Source organism: Rhinolophus hipposideros (assembly GCF_964194185.1).
Source record: "Rhinolophus hipposideros genome assembly, chromosome: 4".
Classification (NCBI taxonomy): domain Eukaryota; kingdom Metazoa; phylum Chordata; class Mammalia; order Chiroptera; family Rhinolophidae; genus Rhinolophus; species Rhinolophus hipposideros.
Genome location: NC_138050.1, coordinates 59,828,658 through 59,842,366, shown reverse-complemented (window position 1 = coordinate 59,842,366; position 13,709 = coordinate 59,828,658). Strand labels below are relative to the sequence as shown.

At 39.4% G+C, this 13,709-nt stretch overlaps 1 protein-coding gene across 6 annotated transcripts in view; it reads left to right on the top strand.

Annotated features, from left to right (window-relative positions):
- The first annotated feature begins 86 nt into the window (after positions 1-86).
- BIVM (basic, immunoglobulin-like variable motif containing) overlaps positions 87-13,709 on the top strand; it is a 27,607-nt gene continuing 13,984 nt past the window's right edge. For 2 of the 6 annotated variants that reach the window (XM_081045502.1, XM_081045505.1), the window contains exons 1-4: positions 1,172-1,546; positions 5,116-5,200; positions 6,371-6,960; positions 11,713-11,839. In XM_081045502.1, coding sequence (XP_080901628.1) covers positions 6,483-6,960; positions 11,713-11,839 — 605 coding nt within the window. In that variant the 5' untranslated portion in view covers positions 1,172-1,546; positions 5,116-5,200; positions 6,371-6,482. Of the gene's footprint in view, positions 460-1,164; positions 1,547-5,115; positions 5,201-6,370; positions 6,961-11,712; positions 11,840-13,709 lie in introns of those variants that run through there. The other 4 variants (XM_081045503.1, XM_081045504.1, XM_081045507.1 and 1 more) reach the window with 4 other exon arrangements.

The following is a 13,709-nucleotide window of genomic DNA, read 5'->3' as shown; positions in this document are numbered from 1 at the left end:
CTGGAGTGGACATGCGTCCCAGAGCCAAAGCTTCTTGGGACATGTAGTTTGCGGCAGGACTAGCGGAAATCCTGCCAGGTTTTGGCATCTCTCACTGATTTATTTACGTTGCGGTCACCGCTTTCAGAGAACAGATAAATAAATACTAGGTGCCCGATAGCAGGGCTGGCGGGTCTGGAGGCAGAGCTAATGTTTTTTTTCCTCATTGTTACACTATCCTCCGCACGTGCAGATATAAAACACAACGAAAGGAAGATGTTAATGATATCTGACGACTGGTCTCCGGCCACAGCCGTCCAGGGCGCTGTCCCCGCACGCTCCGATGGCACTGGAGTCGAGAGCCCTAGGGTAACCCAAGGAGTGTCTGGGGCCGCGCGCTGGGTGCTGTGATCGGGGTCTGGGTTCCGGCGCCGAGTTTCGTCGCGGCACTTGCGACCCGACCCCTGGACAGGCTTGGAGGTACCTGGGGCTGTGGGCAGGACCGAAGTGGCGGCCCGCAGCTGTGCGCCCTGCGGTACGGGCCTTGCGCCAGGAACCCGGGCGCCGCGGGCTGGGCCTAGTGCGGCCCGCCTGCCTCAGGCGCCCCCAACGCTGCCTAAGCTGCCAGGGACCATGGCCGCTCCGGAGCCCGGTGGCCGTCCGAGCACTAGGGAGACAAGGGACGAGTCCTCCCGGGAACAAAGCCTGATTTGGAGGCGCCCGCGCGGATTCTGGTGGCTACTGTCTGACGCGCGGGTCTGGAGCGTGCGGTTGCCATCCCCTTGCCCCTGCACGTCACCCCAGGGCCAGGGCGGTCACCAGTGGGAGTCACGGTCAGCTCCGGAATCAGACTCGGAGCCTCCCTCCCTCCCTCCCTCCCTCTCTCGGACCTCGCCAGCTGCCCCGAAAACCCAGACGGGCCCGGTGGTTCCGCGACCAAAAGGGGCCTGCGCTGGGACCACGGCGGGGGTTTCCTTTTCTGTTTTCTTATTTGCAATTGTCATTAGTAATGATATGTATTCGTGCATTCCAAAGATCGAATCGGGGCTCCCTCTTCTCCGGGGGAAAACTGCCCGCGTCCCACCCGCCCAGGCGTCTGGAGCGCGCCGAGCGTCCCAGGGCTGCTTGGAGGAGGCCACCGCGCCAGCCTCCGCCCACCCCCCCTGGCGGCCAACTCCAGCTTCCGGCCCGGGAGGGAGGACCGGGGGAGGGACCAGGACGCCAGGCTGCGGGGAAGAGGCGGGGCGCCGGGCCCTTGGGAAGGAGGGCGCGCGGGCCAGTGTGGCGGCCGGAGGGGTACGGACAGTGGGTGCAGCTGCGCTCCTTCCTCTCGTCTGGCGCCGCTTTCGCACCGCACACACCGGCTTAGCACCGCAGGTGCTGGTCTGCGCTACTGCCTCCTCCATCCCGGAGGCCTCCAAGCCCGACGGTGTCGCGAGCTTCGCAGAAGAGGGCAGTGGGAACTCCGCTCTCCTCCCCGGGAATTTAGGCTCGACACTAGCCGGTCCGCGGGAGGACCCTTGGTATCTACCCGAGGCCTGCGGCCTCTGCCGGGCGAGAGGCTCAGGTCTGATGGAGGAGGAGGCCCGGGGGGCGTTGGGAGGGGTCAGGGGCGGACGGGGAGTGGGGAGTAAGGACCCAGACCAGACGCGCTGGGGCTTAGAGCATCTCGTCTGGCCCTCAGGCATTTCACCCTCAGTAAGTCACTGACCTGCTCCTGAGTTTCAGTGGCCTTACATACAGAGTATAGCTCGTAATAGTCGTCCTATGTGTAAAGCTTTACTGAAGAGACTTTTTAAGATGTTTAGTTCTCTAAGCAAACTTGATCCTTAAAAATACTGATTCAAAATGTAACTGGAAAAGAATGTAACCTAGGCAATGAATATTGACTTTACAAATGAAACATTTATTTTGCAAAACAGCTCCTGTGACTTGTAGAAATGGATACTCTAGCGGGGCATTTAGAGCTGCCTATTTTATGAAATTTTCTTTGCTCACAGTTAAACAACACTTTTGTTGCTTGTACCATGATCTTATAAATATATCATTAAATTGAGCCATAGGTCCCGTAGTCATTCTTATTAGTAAATCTTAATACAGCGTTGCCTCTCCTGGATTAGGGAACCTCAATTATCACAGGTGAGAACTAGGGAGAAAAGTGGGAGTAGAAGAAGAGGGCCTCTGGCTAAAACTCCTGTTCTTGATTTCTAAGGCCACTCTTGGTGAGCCCTCCTGGAATCTAGGCTCTTAAGCTTGGCTTTACAACAATGCCTGACATGATGTAGGCACTTAAAAATAAGTATTTGTTGATGATAGTGATAAGTCAGCAGGTAAAGGAACACGCATGGTCAGGCAAGTTAAGAAAGTTTTTATTGTAAGAGACAAAGGTTTATCAGGCTGAGCAAAAGACGACTACAGCCTAGGCTGCAGGCCTAAAGGAGACTTGCAGCCCAGAAGGAAGGGTGAGGAGGGTTTTATAGGGGCTGTGCTGACAGGGTAGCATTGTTTGAACAGAAAATGTTGACTGCCTGCAAGCCAGTAGCTGTTTTGTGGCGTTTACTGTTATCGCAAGTTTGGCTCTGTCTGCAGGTGCAGGCCAACAGACATTTTGTTGTTTTCTTGCAGACATGGGTCTGTCTGTAAGTCAAGGTCTCTGAGACCTAACATTCAGAGACCTAACATGAAGTCAAGGTCTCTAACATTGAGAGACTTAACAGTTCTACAAATGCTGAGCCCTATGGTTATAATAATCAGGAAAAACAGACTTGCAAGAGGCAGACATTCATATATACACACATATAAATACAAAATGGCACCCTGGTTAACACCTGAAAGAAAGGTACCTGAACATCTATAGAGGGTAACCTGGTGTATTTTGAGGAGCAAAGAAAGTATCCCTAGGAAGTGAAATTTGAAGGATATCTGAAGGATAAATGAGAATTAACTTAAATAACAGTGGGTGAGTGGGAGTAGGTGGCATTCAGAGAATGAAAAATTGGTCAGGTTGGAGGAGTGCAGAGGGAAAGGGGAGAGAGGGGGAATGATATGGGACCAGATAGGAGTTGGCTTTTGAGTCTAACAGCAGAGAGTTTTAGGCTGAGGAGTTACACGATCATGTATGTATACATATTTTATTTTCTAATATCCATGCACAGGTCCGATTAGAAGTGTCAACTCATGGGGATGAAGCGGAGGGGGCAGAGCTAGGAGTGGGAATGGTATTGGGAATGGTTTATAAATATAGGGACCAAAGAAGATACAGGCTGTGACACATTGTGAGAGCTGAGGGCTCTGTAATGGAGGGATAAACTGCTTCTCTAGTACCTCGCTATTTCCTGAGGCTATAATTATAATGCAATAATTTGTGTCTGTAGTGATTCTTATCAGTAATAACTTGTGCTTAGTTCACTGGTAAGAAAGCCTGAGGATACCAGTAATTCTAGTGCCCTTGGCCTCACGATCTCACTGAAGTGGGGAGGAAAGACAAGGATCAGACAAATAACCGTAGTATGGATTAAAAAATAACACTATAACAGTGTTTGGGTCATGGGATTTAGATAATTTTCACTTCTTCTGAAATATCTTTTGGTACTTTGCAATATTTTCTGTAATTTATTTTTACTTTTGTGATAAAACGTATAAATATTATAGTTTTTCAAAGAGAAATTTCTGTAAACAGTGGTTCAATGAGAAAGTTTTCATACCGCTAAGTTTACTCTTGGGTTTTATTGACCATCAATATAAAATATGCTGTTATGTTGAGGATCTTCACTTTTTGGTAAAAGTGCAACTGAAGGGATTGTTCTTGGTTGGTGATCCCTACTTAAAAGCAAAGAAACCCAAAACACAAACGAGAAAATGAAACTGTTAAACTTTTTATTAATCAGATGCTGTGTTCTTTCTTGTCTTTAGCTTCCAGGAAACTTAGCCCCTTTTGTGTACAAATGCAGTAATTTCCCTTTGCATATGTTTTCGATAGACATATTCTCCTATATATGTTCCAAATGAGCATCTTTCATAAAATCCCTACACTGCCACTCAGGGAGCTGGTCCCACAGACAAAATTCTATTAGCTCGGAGGAAGGAAGCTCTGGTAAAGTGGAAACTAAGCGTGAGATGAAAAGACGACAAGGGCAGCCCCTGGAACAGTTCTCTCTCCCCCACCAGACCTGAACCCTTTGCTTATTGCTCTACCATGACCGTACACTCTCTTTCATGCCTCATCCTACTACAACTGATCCACAAAACCCCGATGCTATAAATAATAAACCACACTGGCTCTTAGAGAAAGGCATGAGGATAACAGATACATAGAAAATTTTCCTTTAGAACATCTGCTCAGAATCAGAAAAAAAGAACTCAGAAAAGCCCCGAGTTTGGTCCGTACAACCTTAGATGCTCAGCTTCTCTTTGCGTCTTCCTCCTCTGGCACCGTCATGCCTGGAGATGAGGAAGCAGGAGAAAGCATAACAGATTCCTGTCTGGAGATCCACTATGCTTACTCCTGGGATTTCTTGACTAAAAAATAAAGTTTCCAAAGTGAAACCATGAGAGGTTCCATCTTTGGCGGTGAAGCTCCTGCCGAGCAGAGCCTCCTGCCAATAACTATAAACTCTGCACAAATTACTAAAAAATCACTACCTGAAGGTTATAAATAGAGAGCATTTAAGCATTTCTTAAAAAGAAAGAAAATGGAATCTGTTCTAGGATATGTGGAGTCCTCCTGGTATGAAGGTCTATTTCCTTAAATTACATGGAGGACATACAGGACTTTTCATTAGTTTGTTCTCACACACTCAGGGTAATCATCTTCATAGGTTTTTGCCATTCAATATTTGTATGATGGGTTTTACATAATTGTTTCCTGTAACCTGTGAAACTTATTTCTAATTTTTTAAAGTAAGCAAATGAGCAGAGATATTAACGGGGAAACATCAAACTGGTCACCCGGTGTGAGCTGAACCTCTTGAGTGCTGCTCCCTCACTAAAGCCCTCTAGGCTTTGCTCTGGCATCAGGTTGCCTTGTATACCACCTCTAATGGGTTCTTTCACCAGGGTCTTTCTTTTGTGTACATCTTCAGTTTCCTTGGTGCTCCTGGCTGTTATTTAAACTTTTCTCTCTTTTCTTTCCTAAAGGAATCAATTTAGACTTGAAATTCAGATTTTCCTGAAACTAATCAGAAGTTGGTGACAACCTGGATTGGATCCTATTTTTTGTCAGGTGACAGATATTTAAAACATTTAAATTCTGTATTTTTTGTTGATTTAAATAGGTGCTCATTATCCATCATAAATCCTTTATGCCTGTATGCCTTTTAAAATAATCTTGGATTTATTTTTCTAGACAGCTTAATTGAGATATAATTCACACACTATACAATTCACCCATTTAAAGTGTACAATTCATTGGCTTTTAGTATATTCACAAAGTTGTGCATTCATCCCCACAGTCAATTATAGAATATTTTCATTACTTCAAAAAGAAACCCCATCACCCCCCAACCTCCTCTTAACCTCCACTCATAGGTAACCATTACGCTACTTACGGTCTCTATGGAATGGATTTCCTTATTTTGGACACTTCATATAAATGGAAGCATACACTATCCGGTCCTTTGTCTCTGGGTTCACTCACTTAGCATTAACACTTTCAGGGTTCATCCATATTGTATCTTGGGTCAGTACTTCATTTATTTTTATTGCCCAATAACATTTCATTATATTGATATGGTATATTTTATTTATCCATTCATCAATTGATGGATGTTTGGATTGTTTCCACTTTTTGGCTATAGTGAATAATGCTGCAGTGTACATTTGTGTAGAAATATGTTTTTACTTCTTTTGGATATATACCTAGAAGGGAAGTGGGTGGATCATATGGTAACTCTACATAAATATTTGAAGAACTGATTTCCAAAGTGATTGGACCATTTTGCACTTCCATTAGCAATTTATGAGCATTCCAATTTCTCCACATCCTCAACAACCCTTATTATTATCTGTCTTTTTTATTGTAGCCATACTGGTGGGTGGTGGTTAGTATCTCATTGTGGTTTTGATTTGTATGTCTGTGATAGCTAATGATGCTGAGCTTCTTTTCATGTTTTTATCTGCCATTTCTATATCATCTTTGGAGAAGTAACTATTGATATTCTTTGTCAATTTTTAATTGGGCTATTTGTCTTCATTATTCTAGTACACTATTTTCAAGTAATTTTTTGATAGGACAGACGGTCATTGATCATAACTCTAGGCATATAGTACATATAGTACTTGAAAAATAAATACTTACTGAATGAAGGCATATAAAGCACTTAGTGTATTTTTTCGGGTTGTTTGTAGTGTCTGGTGAATTGTTGATCTCTCTTCTCTCTCCCTCTTTTCTTAGATTTTTCAGCTCTCAAGTTTTTGTAGAATGCTGTAAACAGTTGTCACAGTTATTTTTCAAGAAACAGAGTTGCAACTTCCTCATCGTAATAGAACTTTTATAATTGCATTCAATGCCTAACGTTGCAGAAGCAAAAAGGGCAAATTATTCTGGAAATGGTGAGCACAAATCTGAGAGGAAGTCTCCTGAAGAGAATCTACACGGTGCTGTACAGTCTTTCTGCACTCATGCCTCAGGAGCACCCTTGGGTCCCAAAGGAGATGGTCATTATCCGTGGAGCTGTCCAGTGACTCATACTCGAGAGAAAATTTATGCCATCTGTTCAGACTATGCCTTTCTCAACCAGGCAACCTCAATCTATAAAATGCCAAATCCAACCCACTCCTCTTGCCTATCTGATAGTACCTCTTTATCTGCTGGAAATAATTCATCAAGATATATTGGCATTCCGACCAGTACATCAGAAATCATCTACAATGAGGAAAATAGCTTGGAAAACCTATCCAATAGCCTGGGCAAGCTACCTCTCGCATGGGAAATTGATAAATCTGAATTTGATGCAGTGACCACAAATTTGAAGCACAAATCAGGTAAGATAGGAGCCATGAAGTTCACATGTGAACATAGTAAGAAAACAATATATTATCTTGTTCAAATTTGCCATTAAACATGCTTTCCTTTTATAATACTGAACGGGGGACATTGCTATCATCTTGTCTGTCATTGTAGTTAAAAAAATAATTGTATAATAGGACATGTGGTTCATTGATCTGTTGCCACTGGAAACTTCAAATGTTTTGAAAGTTTTGAAAAATCTAGGGTGCTGTAGAATACAGATTTTACAGATAAGTACATGATGATTTAGAGATGGTTAGTTAGGTAGCTACAATAACATACCACTATTTCGTAGTTTTGCAGGGACATGAATTTATGTTTCCCAATTAAACACCTAGTTTTCTTTTCTACCATATAACATTGAGGCTTTTTTGTTGTTAACATTTTTTGTGTACCCAGCAAGCTTTCCAGGTACCACTGAGTAGTTTGTATACTGCACAATTTGAGTGCTGTTTGACTATGGAGTTCACCTAGGGTGCACAACCTTCACCGTTGCAATGTGGTGAGCCTCTGGCAGATACTAATGCTTTGCCTTCTTTCTTTTGAACTCATAGTAACCCAGGAATTTTATGAAGTAGGTACTATTATTCCCATTTTTTAGGGGAATACGTTGAGGCTCAGAGGGGATAAGTTGCCTGCTGAAATTTTCATAGCTAGTAGTAAGAAGTAGTAGTAGAACTAGAATTTGTATTTCACTTCTAGTGTTCTCTGAGCATCTTGTAAAACCACCATTTGTCTGCTTGTTCATTTGTAAAATCAACTTGTTTCATGGAATGTTATGTAAATTGTAATTGTTGGAGTATCATGGTATTTCACTTTGTGTCTATATTTATGAGTGATTGGTCTGTGATTTTTATTGTAATGTATTTTTCAGGTGTTGGACTTAGAACTATGCAGGTGTCTTAAGACAAGTTGGAAAGTGTTTTCTGAAAAATTTCCTGTTTTCTTAAAAATCTCTCACTTTGATTATGGGGTTGTCTTGATCCCCATTCATTCTGTCAAATTTTATTTTGTCTATTTTATCTAAATTGTCAATGTGTTGGCGTAAAGTTTCTAATAGTCCATTTTATCTCTAGATCTAAAGTCTATATGGCCTTTAGTGATAGATAACTCCTCTTTCATTTCTGATGTTGGTCATTTATGTTCTTTTATTTATTTAGTTTTTCTAGCTAGAGGTTTATTGGTTTTGTTCATTTTCTCTAGTAACCAGTTTTCAGCTTTGTTAATTTTCTTAATTGTTTATTTTCCATTTTATTAATTTCTGCTCTTTATTATGTCCTTCCTTCTTCTTACTTTGAATTTACTTTGCTCTTCATTTTCTAATTTCTTGATTCAGACTTCTACTATAAGCATTTAATGCTCTAATTGCTCTCTAAGTACTGTTTTAGCTGTACTGCATACATTTTGATACACTTTATTTTTATCATTTAATTTGAAGTATTTTCTAATTTTCCTTGTGATTTCTTTTTTGCCATATGCATTATTTAGAATTATGCTATCTAATTTCTAGATATTTGGAGTTTTTCTAAAGATCGATTTCTAATTCAATTCCATTGTGGACAGAGGACATACGATCTCAGTGTTTTTAAATTTATGGAGACTTGTTTTATGACCCAGCGTACGATCTGTGTTGGTGAATGTGCACTTTAAAAGAGGGTACATTCTGTAGTTGTTGGATGGAGTGTTTTCTAAATATTTATTGAGTCAAAGTGTTTGAAAGTGTTGCTCATACTTTTGTGTCTATACTTAATTTTTGTCATGTTTTAGCAATTACTGAAAATGGGGTGTTAAAAATCTCTAACTGATTTTGGAGTTGTCTTTTCTCCATTTAATTCTGTTGATTTTTGTTAGCATGCAATATGAAGGTCTGTTATTAGGTATACACATGTTTATGATTTTTTATTTCTTCTTGATGACTTAATCTTTTTATAATTATGAAATGTTCCTCATTATTCCTGGCAATATTTCTTGTTCTGGAAACTGCTTTGTTTAATATGTACATAGCGATTTGAGCTTTCTTTTGACTAGTTTTTGCATGGTATATCTTTTTCCATCCATTTATTTTCAACCTGTGTCTTTTTATATATAAAGTACATTTCTTAAAGATAGCTAAATATGTTCAATGAATTGTTTATTTCAGATATTGTGTATTTTAGTTCTAGAATTTACATTTTTAAATAGTTTCTGTTTCTTGTATTGGATTTGCTATTTTTTCATTCATTACTACAACATTTTATCTACCTCATAAAGCATAATTATAATACCCACTTTAAAATCCTTATCTGCCACTTTTAAAATCTGGGTCACCTCAGAGTTGGTCTTCTTTTTTTCTTGAGAATGTGTCACATTTTTTTCAGTTTCCTCACATGTTCAGTAATTTTTGGATTGTATCCTAAATATTGGGTATGTTATGTTATGGTAACTTTGGATTCTGGTATATTCCTCCATAGAGTGTATTTATTTGATTCAGCAGCAATTAATTTGGTTGGATCCAGTCAACTCTGTCTCTTGAAGACATCTTAAATCTCAGTTCAATTCTTTTAGCCTTAGCTGTGCTGTTTGGGGTCTGCTCTGTGCGTGCATGGTTCAGGGGTCAGCTTAGGATTTGGACCAAATTTATGCACAGAATTTGGGCCTCCCCTTCTCTGGCTTTCTTCTTTCTGGAGTCCTTCCTCCTCACTTTCCAGTGGTCGTGATTGCCAGAAAGATGGTAGGTATTCTACTTTTAGTCACTATCCTCATGCCTTTCTGTGAAAGCCAGTGTGGTGAATATGGGCATATATATATGTATATATGATGTTGGGGCTAAATGGGTGTGTTGTGTGCAGTGTGAGTAATGGAAGAAGGAATATGGCAATGACAAGGGGCAGTGAGTTACTGGAGTTGATGAGAGAGCGGGACAGTCTTCAGGCATCGCTCTTTTATCTTCCTCTCTCAAACTTAGCTTCCACTTCGACAGAGCTTTCTTTCTCTTTCCGTTTCTCAAAACGGAGTTTTGTTTGTAGGACCAGCTTTCTGTGTGGCAATGTGGGGATGTTATGAAGGATGCTTATTTGGGACATACATGTATATGCTTATTTAACCCCAGGGGCTCATGGGCATAAATAAGAGAGATCAGAGGGCATGCTTAGGTAAGTATTAGAGGAAAGTATGTGGATAAAGACCACTTTGGGTTGCTGAGGTCACAGATTACCGTGCTTCGTTAGCCTCTAAAACTCTTAAGTGGCTGGGAAAACTATTTAGGGAATTAAGGCATTATTGGGCAATGAAGACATGTCAAGAAATGGTGGGAAGTAGGTTTTCCATCTTCTGGTTCTCTAAAATTTACTTACTAGTAATGGAAATTTGTCAGAATGAGGTTTAGCTCATGTTTGCCAGTGGTTGTTTAGCTCTGTGAGAAATTTTGTGTTCTCTGTGAAGACTTAGAAAGAATAACTAGAGGGAAGGGGAAAAAAATCAACTTGTTTCTAAATATTATACTGTTTGTTACTATGACACCGTACAAAAATTAGAGAAATTCCCTGTGTATCAGTAGTTTTTGAATTCCACATGGTTTTAGGTGCCAAATGATTTCATCGTAGAGCATCTTAAATGAATAAAATGAACAATTTTCCATGTTTGTTTTCTGGGCATATAGCTATATAACTTGTTTCATAATTTATGAATAACTCATAAAAATAAAATATTAGCTTTTATTTAATTTTTATAACATTTGATTATTTCATTATGTTTGTGATATTATTAAAGTATTTGAGCATACATAGCTGTCTGAAATGTTAATGGTATTTTATTGAAATGAGACTTGGATGTTATTTATTATTATATAGTTTTTTCACTGACTAGTCCATTAGCGTGGTTCAGAAATAAAAAGCATAAAAATTAAACAGTATCTAACTCATTTTTTGTGTTCCTTTGGTCTAGCTACCCCGTAGGTAACCACAGTTACCTACGTAGGTAATTCCCTTCCCCAAGTAGGTAACCACAGTTCTTTGTCTTACCTGTCTTTTTTGGTAGGGAAGGAGAGAGAGAGAGAGAGAGAGAGAGAGAGAGAGAGAGAGAGAGAGAGAGAGAGAGAGAGAGAACATACATGAACACAGGAGACTTTGTTTCATTTTTAATCCATTTTGTGGTCTCTGTAGGCCTGGAGATATTTTTAAACGTCACATCATTGCATTATTGGATCTAGTGTTTTTACTTTCTTAACAGAGTTACATTAATGTGGTTTTTTTGTTTTATAGAAAGGATTCAATTTCTGGAAAGTGGGCTAGTTAAATATTTTGCTATTGGTAATTTGATTTTCTAAATTAAAGATTTCGTGATTGATTCTTTTACTAGCTAAGTGACTGGCTTGGGAATTAGGATATGCAAATCTGATAGGAATTTATATTCATGGTTGTTTAAATTTGTTTTTATTCTCTCTCCTTAAAGTAGGAGAATATTCTTGAAGATATACACAGAAGGTACCCAAAAAATGTACACACATTTTAAGACAGGAAAAAACGGTATTAAAATTGTAATACTTGATATATATCCATAACAAAAGATGAATACAAGTCATGTGTATATATTTTTTTGGCACCCCTGGTATGTTTATTCAATATATTTACAAATATCATTTTTAGAACTAGTGGCAGTTACTTTTTAATTTTGTTTCATAATTAATTGTATTGCCCTGGCAGTTTATTTCATCTTAAGCATTTTGCTTATTTTATACTCTTGTATTCTAGGCAATGTAAAAAAACAAATTTCCAAGAAAAAAACTTCAGATAAAAAAGGAAGACATCAAAAGGAGTGGCCTCAGTATTCTCCTCTTGAAGATATTAAGCAACGAAAAGTGTTAGACCTCAGACGATGGTAACCACTAAAAATTGACTTTTTCCCCCCTTAACTACAATACCATTGTCATACCTAATAAGGTTAACAATATTTCCTTATTATCTAATTCCCAGGCTAAATTTAAATTTCCCAGATTGTTCTGAAATTATCTTCATGTCTGATTGTTCAAAGTTGAATCCAATCATGAACAATAATACATTGTGTTTGCTTGTTGTGTTGTGGCCCATCTGTCACTCTTAATCTAGAACAGTCTCTACCTCACTCTCCTGTCCCTTTTTTTAATTCTAGGAGTTTGACTTAGTGAGGAGACTTGGCTGGATATCTTGTAGAATGTCCTACCTTCTGGAGTTGTCTGATTTTTTTTCCTGTTGTCTAAATTATTCATATAACCTCAGTATTTCCTGAAAACTGGAAGTTAGATATAAAGACTTGATTAGATTCTTGTTGAACACTTTAGGCAAGAATACTGCCGACGTGATCCCGTGTCCTTCATATTACCTCAATATCAGTAGGTACCCAGTTATCTGTTTATCCAATATAGAGATTCTAAGAGAGATTACTGGATTTAGGAGGTGACAGCCTTAGCCCACATTGTCCAGTTAGTTTTTTCCCTCTGCCACCATCAAGTAATCACTGGGGTGACAGTGGCATTAAACTAATTTCCGGTCCCTATCAACTTTTCTACCTAGTGATTTTAGCCAAATTCATTGACTATCCTTGCCAGAATCTTTGTTGCAAATGGTAATATCTCAAAATTCTATAATTTTTTTTCTGACTTTACTAGCTGGCATTCTTCTAATAAGAAGAGCTTTCTCTTTTAACAACTAGGGCTATTTGGTTACCTTAAAATACAGCTTTAAAATTACTAACCTCTGATTGAAGTTTTAAAAATTCTTTTGTATGAGTTTTTAGAAATATTAGATTTTTTTTTCCACTTATTTAGTAAATATTGGATCCTTGGCTGTGGGCTGAGAATACAGAGATGCACAAAACATGGTCTTTGTTCGCTCTAGGTTTAAAATCTAGTTGAGGAGAGGGAACTAAATAGAAAAATATAAAATATTTCAGGCAATTTGTCTGATGGTGGGTATGAAGAAAGAACCAACATGAGAGGAAGTAATGATTACCAGAAAGCTTCATTGAAGAGCTGGATCTGAAGAGAGGAAATCTGAGGGAACGAAGGGTCTAGGATCCTTGAATGAACACTAGGGACGTGTCTGGCATGTTGGTAATAAAGGGTAGACCAGCTTGTCTGGAGTGAGGCTCTCAGGGAAGCTAAGAAAGTTGCCCAACATCACATGGTGAATAAGTAGATCATGTACTGAAATCTGAGAGCCAGATTCTGCAGTCCGTGTTCTTTCTTTATGAGACCTTTCATGATCTATTTCTTGGATATCAGGCTAAGGATTTAGATTTTTCTTTCCCTCTGGGGTAAAGATAAGCCATTGATGATTTCTTAACAAAAGGATATTTACAAAGATAAATTGGTAGTAGTTTGTATGAAGTGTATTGGAGAAGAAACACTAGAATCAAAAATATTTTAATTTCTTTGGGGCAAGGCTTTGCCCATTTTTGTTTCTAATCCCTTAGATTTAAGATTTGTTTTAATAACAAATATGGATAATTATGTTTTAAGAGAACATCTTTATGTGAGACCATAAAGACTTGGGTGAGGAAGGAAAGATAGGAGAAATAACCCGAGGGAGAAAATTACCAGGACAACAAGCTATTCCTTTCCCACTGAGAATATTACAGGATTAGGGTTGGAATGGAAAGACCCATACAAGATAGTGGAATGTCAGTAAAAGTTTTAAGCTGGTCAGAGCAAGACCAATAAACAAGTTTAGATTGATAAAGAAGTATTAAAAATCTTAAGGATGCCTAAGGT